This window comes from Anolis carolinensis, chromosome 2 (assembly GCF_035594765.1).
Source record: "Anolis carolinensis isolate JA03-04 chromosome 2, rAnoCar3.1.pri, whole genome shotgun sequence".
NCBI classification, from domain to species: Eukaryota; Metazoa; Chordata; class Lepidosauria; order Squamata; family Dactyloidae; genus Anolis; species Anolis carolinensis.
This window is the reverse complement of record NC_085842.1, coordinates 300,309,967-300,317,324: the sequence shown is the minus strand read 5'-3', so window position 1 is coordinate 300,317,324 and position 7,358 is coordinate 300,309,967. Positions and strand designations below refer to the sequence as shown.

The following is a 7,358-nucleotide window of genomic DNA, read 5'->3' as shown; positions in this document are numbered from 1 at the left end:
AAGGGCTCCAAGGAGCACAGTTTGAGAATCTTTGCTCTAAGCAAATCATTATTTTGCTTACCCTTAATCCAGCTCTGTATCTAAATTGTTAGGATGATGACAGCTATTTATCAGTGGAATATGCTGCCTCAGAATGTGATGGAGTCTTCTTCTTTGGAGGTTATTAGCAGAAGCTGGATGGTCAGTGGAAGTGCTTTGTCAGAAATGCTTTATACCTGTAGTCCTGCAAGGCGGGGGTTAGACTGAATTGCCTTTGTGTTCTCTTCCAACTCTATGATCCTTCCAACTCTTGATCTTCCCCTTCTTCCATTTTTTATACTTGTCTCTTTTAAATCTTATTTTATCTGAATGTCCTTTGTACGTATATTCACCCTGTTTTCTTCAGACACCTGCCATTGGAATTGTTTGTAACTATGTTTGTAATATCTTGCCTTTAAGATAGGAGAACTCAATTAAAATATATGAACAGGGTTAAAGCATAAATACAGACATATCAATACAAAGAAAAAAATATCCTTCAACTTTAATCTCTCTTAGATGTTCAAATAAATATCTGAATAAAAAAGCCTTTGCTAGCTTCCCTTGGTTTGAGTGAATGTCTGTGTATGTCACTAAGAGGAATACTGGCAAAAACAAAGTTTAATCAGATCATTGGTCAAACGACCCTAGTGTTGTCAAGTCTAACTGGAAGTGATTTTCCATGGTTACCAGTAGAATTATTTTCTTCCACTACTTGGTGTTCTCTGGTATGCCCTGGTGGTCTGCAATCAAAGTTTGCAACAGGACTGATTCTGACAAACAATGAGATTAGTTGCGTTCAGTTTTGTAAGACATCCAAGGCGTGTAGGAGATAAGAAATTTATTGCATGAGACTGGCCAACCAGCATAATGTCTATTGCATCCCATAGCTGGTCTGCCTCCACCCTGTCACTCCTCCATCCCGAGCTATTAACAGGTAAAACTTGTCATAGCTCCTACCTGCCACCTATCTTGGTATGATGGGTCTCTTTTGCTTCTGTGCAGGCATGCCAACAGCAAAGTGACATCAAGATTTGTTTCCACGGCCTTCCCCCAACTTATTGCTCCCTGATTTATAGAGACTATAGACCGACTGCTATTATTATACTTAAACTCCTTTGCCATCATATCAACTGGGAGCATATCCCAATGGGTTTGACTTTGCCTTCCATTCATTCCATTGTCTGAAACTTGATTGTTTGTTAATGTGATTGTATAAGATCATACAGGGGCAGACTGCTGCAAAGGGCTCAAAAAGGGAAGGGGTGGTTCAAAATCGAGGGCAGATAAGGAGGAAGACCGAAGTATAGTGGGGGAGGAAGGGGTGGGTTCATTTTCAATTTTATTAGTTCAGATCTGTACAAAATTAATAGCTCATAGCCTGATAAATGGATGGTAACAGTGTAACAACAACTGAGAGGATGTATCATGAGAAGTTGGTGGAGAGTTCTCAGCGTGGGGGAGGGCCTATAATGGCGATCTAGGGCAGGAGCGGAGGTGGGAGGCAGAGATGGCAGGGGGCAGGCGAGAGGGTTCTTACTTCCCCCAGGCCATATCTGGCCACAACCCAGGAGGAACGTCCCCTGAGGTGAAATTACTGCTGTTTAATGCCAGGTCAGTGAATGGCAAAACAGCTGCCATACAAAATCTAATCCTGGATGAGCACACCGACTTGGCTTGTATCACAGAGACCTGGTTGGATGAGGGGGGAAGGGTAGTTAATCTCACTCAACTCTTCCCACCAGGCTTCTGTGTGCAGCAACAAATGAGGCCTGGGGGCCAGGGAGGAGGAGTCACAGTGGTCTGTTGGGATATCATTCACTTGACCAGGTGTCCCACTCCACAGATGGCCACTATCAAGTGTATCTACCTGTGAGTGGATGGCCGGGACAGAACAAAGATTCTGTTGGTGTACCGTCCACTTTGCTGCACAACAGCCTCCCTGCCTGAGCTAGCGGAGTGGTCTCAAGCCTGGTGTTTGGATAATAGTGCTGGGGGACTTCAACAGCCATGCCAAGTCCACTCTGTTGGGAATGGCTCAGGATTTCATGGCATGCCATCATAGTTCTGTCCCAGGTGGCTTCTGGCCCCACCCACAGTGCTGGACATGTCCTTGACTTGATTTTATATTCAGAGTGGGATGATTGTTATGGTATTGTGGAGGAACTGCCCACAGTTCTAACTACCCTTTGTCATGGACCGATCGCTACCTGGCTAGGTCCGCCCCAGGAGACTTATGCATCCGGATGGATTCCTGATGGCTCTTGGGGATTTTCTTGCCTCCTTGGTAGATGATTCTGTCGAAGCTCCAGTGGGCCTCTGGAACTGTGAGATGACCAGGGTGATTGACACAATCGTTCCTGAATGTCTCCTTTCACAAAGCAGAGCCAAATCAGCTCCCTGGTTCTCCTGAGAGCTGGTGGCCATGAAGCAAATTAAATGGAGACTAGAGCAATGTTGGTGGAAAACTCACAGCTAATTTGACCGAACACAGTCTAGAACATATTTAAGAGCCTATTTCGCGACAATGAAGGCAGTGCAGAAATTGTTCATTACTGCTAACATTGCATCTGCAAAGAACCACCTGGTCAAACTGTTTTGAGTGGCCAGATGATTATTACATCCTGCCTCTCAGACGGAGGGACTCAGCCACTCAACATCTCATTATGGAGAATTTGCAAGGTTCCGACTTAGATCTGTTCCAACTTAGACGACAATGTTGAGATGCAACATCCATTGATGTAACCCAGGCGCCTGCTTATCCTATTTTATTTGATTTTTTCAATCTATTTCACCGAAAGGTCCCAGGTTCAAACCCCGGGAGCAGCATGAGCGGCCGCTGTTAGTTCCAGCTTCTGCCAACCTAGCAATTCGAAAACATGCCAATGTGAGTAGATCAATAGGTACCGCCCTGGTGGGAAGGTAACAGCGCTCCATGCAGTCATGCCAGCCACATGACTTTGGAGGTGTCTACGAACAACACCGGCTCTTCGGCTAAGAAATGGAAATGAGTACCAACCTCAAGAGTCAGACATGACTGGACGTAACGTCAGGGGAAACCTTTACCTTATTTCACCTAATGACGTGGACAAGATCTTGGGAGAAATGAAGAAGAACACCTGTTCTCTTGAACCCTTGCCCTTCAGGGCTAACCAAACAGGTCAGAGGGGGTCAGCAGAATGGGTGGAGGTGCCAGTGAACGCCTCCTTGACACAGGGCTTAAGGCCAATTAGTCCCAACTCTATTACTCTTTTCCCCAAACTCCAAGGAAGCCCCTCGGATCCTGGACCAGTGCCTGGCTGCTGTAATGGACTGGATGAGGGCAAACAAGCTGAAGCTTAATCCTGACAAGATAGAGTTCCTCCAAGTCAGTCGTGTGGCCGATCAGGGCATAGGGTGGCAACCTGTGCTCGAAGGGGTCACACTCCCCTGAATACACATGTCCGCAGTCTGGGGGTCCTCCTGGAATCAGCGCTGATGTTTGATGCCCAGGTGTTGGTGGTGGCTGGGAGGGCTTTTGCACAGTTAAAGTTTGTGCACCAGCTGTGACCGTACCTTGTGAAGTCTGACTTGGCCATGGTGGTCCACGCCTTAGTTACCTCCAGACTGGATTACTGTAATGTGCTCTATGTGGGGGTGCCTTTGAAGATGGATTGGAAACTACAGTTGGTAGAAAGAACAGTGGCCAGATTAATAACTGGAGCTAGCTACAGAGAGCAGTCAACCCTCCTGTTTAAGCAGTTCCACTGGCTACCAATAAGTTTCCAGGCCCAAATCAAGGTGCAGGTTATCACTTATAAATGGTTCAGGACCTACTTATCTCAGTGATCGCCTCCTCTCCTATGAACCCATGCGGGCCTTAAGATCTTCTGGGGAGGCCCTTCTCTCGCTCCCACCTCCATCCCAAGCACGGTTGGTGGGGACGAGGGAGAGGGCCTTCTGGGTGGTGGCCCCTTGACTCTGGAACTCTCTCCCCAGGGAGATCAGACTGGCACCCTCGTTATCCACCTTCTGGAAGGATTTAAAAACTTGGATGTTCTGGTGTGCATTTGAGTGAACAGTCCTGCCAATCCCCAGAAAATAAGACCTAGTAGAGGTTTTGCTGAACTGCTAAATATAAGGCCTCCCCTGAAAGTAAGACCTAGCAAAGTTTTTGTTTGGAAGCATGCCCGCCGAACAGAACACCAGAGCATGCAGGATTGGTAAATATATGTACCATTGATTGTTGTACATGGAAATAATGGTAATAACAAGAAATTCTTGATAGGATTCACGGTTTGTCTGGTTATGCTGATTTGTGACGACAACTACTGTACAGTATATAATGTTCATTTTTTGTTCAACAATAAATGTGAATTCTTCTTCATGGAAAAATAAGACATCCCCTGAAAATAAGACCTAGCGCATCTTTAGGAGCAAAAATTAATATAACACACTGTCTTATTTTCGGGGAAACACGGTACTATGTTTTTAACCTATGTTTGTTGGGCTTGTCCCCATGTGAGCCACTCGAGTCCCTTCGGGGAAATGGAGGGGTATATAAGAATAAAGAAGTTGTTGTTGTTGTTGTTGTTGTTGTTGTTGTTGTTGTTGTTGTTGTTATCCAACTGTCCTGATTTGGCAGAGACAGTACTGATTAATAATTTATTAGTCCATTGTTTCAGCTGCTTTAAAATGTCCCAGCTTCTCCTCCTCCTTTGTCCATCCTTGAGATTTAGAGACCAAAAATGGGATGGCACTTGGTGATGTCGTAAAGCATTATATACACACAGAACACTTTTCTTTCTTTTCTTTTCTTTTGATATTATGATAGAAACCATGAAGGGGCTGTTCCCAGATCAAGTTGAAATGAATAGATTATTCCTTCTCACCCACACAGGGAGATGGGGCCAGGAAAATAATCTAGCCTACTTGCTTGGATGGAAAACGCCAATGAATACCGGAAGCTGCAGGCTACCAAGCACAATTTTAATATTCATCTCAACCTATGTTGAGCTCAACATTGAGGCTTTGGTCACTTATGGTGTCATTTACAGAACAGCTTGTAACATGAAGGATGTTGAAACATGGGAAGAGGGAAGCTTTCTGGGCTTGAGGTTCATGCACTGTCTTGACAGGAATCATGGCAGAAACACATTGGGAGGAAACGGTCATTCTCTGTTTCATAGTTCTTTCTTTTTCTGCTTAATTTAGATTTCATTTCTTTCTTGTAATGTCCTATAGCATACAACTTCATGTATTTGTTGATCTTGTGGGTGTTTTTCAACAACTGTTCAAGCATTTCTTGATTGTTCTGGGTCGATTCGTTATTTGGTTCTGAAGCAGGTACTATCTCGGTCATGTCCTGACTGGGCTGAGAAAAATGACAAAACAAGATCATTGTTATCAAACATAAGGGTAAAGAACATGCATAGAGGTTTATCAAAATTGCCATTTTGTTTTTACTTGTTGTAGAGTTTATTTTGGAGTCCTGCTCACAACCAACAGATCATCCCTTTCCCAACTCCTGCCCCCAGCTTCATCCCAAAGTTTGTTTTCTTATGTCTCTGTTCTCTGAGATTGCATCTACCTTGCAGTTTTACACCACTTTACCTGTCATGGCTCAGTCCTATGGGATTCTGGGAGTTGTCATTTAACAAGGTCTTTAGAGTTCTGATGTCTCACCATACTTCAACATCCAGTATTCCATAGCATTGAGCCATGAGAGTTAAAGTCGTGTCAAACTAGTATTTTCACTAATTCCTTGGAATCTGTGGCAATGCAAAAACACAATAAAATATAGGAAGCTTTAATCACAAATATGTAGACCATCCCCTTCAATATATAATTCATACATACAAATCTTACCTTGATGTTTTTAATGTGTTTCAGTAAAAGGCAGAGTATAAACAAACCAATAATTGTAACGAGTAGCACTGTAACATTAGCATACAACTTCTCTAGGCACCTTTTGGAAAAGGCTAGGCCAAAAATACTATGGCATATTTGACCGGCTGAGTAAAGACTGTGAGATGGCGCTGTCATCAAATTCTCTGCTTCCTGTTTTGTTGTATCAAAAGCAACATTTGCCCAGGCTGGTTTCTCACAATTGGAAGCATCCCGCTGCAAGAAAACTGAATAGAAGAAGATGGTTCCCAAGAGAAGCACATAATAGGAAAGGCCTGGAAGGGTCATGCTGCTACCCCAGAAATAATTTCTCCCCTGGAAATAATTAGGGTATGAGGCCTTTAATATAGGTGCATCAACCAATCAGACATGGAGAAAAACTGTGAGGTCATAAAGGGGGATTTATAAGAAATAGTCTATGGTGCCATTGATGTCTCTTAACAAAAGCTTGATGTGTAGATAGATAGTAAGCATAGAAAGCACAGACTAAAGGAACATTTTCTCAAAGTGTCAGTCTGCTATTAAATATAGGGAGGAGACCTGTAAAAAGTGCTGTAACCCTTTTGTAAGGTTCTTCTTGCAGGCGTAGAGAACAATGCAAATACATTTTAATTAGAAATATGTAAATAAAATATGTGAGACACTCAAATTGGTGGACCATACTGTTCATTGTATAATGCATACATATAAATCTTACCTTAACATTTTTCATGTGTTTCAGTGAAATGTAGAGTCTAGATATACCAATAACTGTGACGAGTAACACTGCACCACTAATAAACAACTTCTCTAGGGTCCTTTCTGAATTGTCTAAGCCAAAAATACTACAGACATTAGATGGCTCTCTCTTCACAGTTGCTCTTGTTCCTGTGGTGGCAAATCGAAGCCAGTTGTTGCCCAAGCTGGTTTTTCATAACTGAGAACATTCTGCAGGAAGACTACAGTTCCCAAGAGAAGCACATAAGAGCAGCCTCCAAAAGTCATCCTTACTGTATGGTGATCAGCCAGAAGTACTTCTGTTAGAGAAGCATCAATATGAGAACATCAGGCATGGAGAAATTCTATGAGATCATAAAGGTCTCCTGATCTCTTGGAGCAGTCCAAGAGAGAGAGAGAGAGAGAAAATTCTTGCACATATTTACATATTGCTACTCGTAAATGACAAATAGTTTGGGAAAGTATGTTGATATCTTACAAATCATGTTTTCCCCTCTGAATGTTTAGTTATTATTGTCCTGATTTTAAATTTTGTTTGATGTGTTTTTACTGTTTTATGTAGTTATATTGTTTTTAATTTGATGGATCTGTGTTTTAACTTATGTTGTTGGGCTTGTCCCCATGTGAGCCACCCCAAGTCCCTTCGAGGAGATGGAGGTAGGATACAAAAATAAAGTTGTTGTTGTTGTTGTTGTTGTTGTTGTTGTTGTTGTTGTTGTTGTTGTGATGATGACGAT

At 42.9% G+C, this 7,358-nt stretch overlaps 1 protein-coding gene across 1 annotated transcript; it reads right to left on the bottom strand.

Moving 5' to 3' along the window:
- Positions 1-4,965: 4,965 nt before the first annotated feature.
- LOC107982358 (uncharacterized) lies at positions 4,966-6,238 on the bottom strand. Its single transcript, XM_062972427.1, has 2 exons — positions 5,866-6,238; positions 4,966-5,371 (listed from the first exon to the last, which is right to left on the bottom strand). The coding sequence occupies exons 1-2, from the start codon at positions 6,190-6,192 to the stop codon at positions 5,117-5,119; spliced, it is 582 nt and encodes a 193-aa protein (XP_062828497.1). The 5' UTR covers positions 6,193-6,238; the 3' UTR covers positions 4,966-5,116.
- Positions 6,239-7,358: the final 1,120 nt, after the last annotated feature.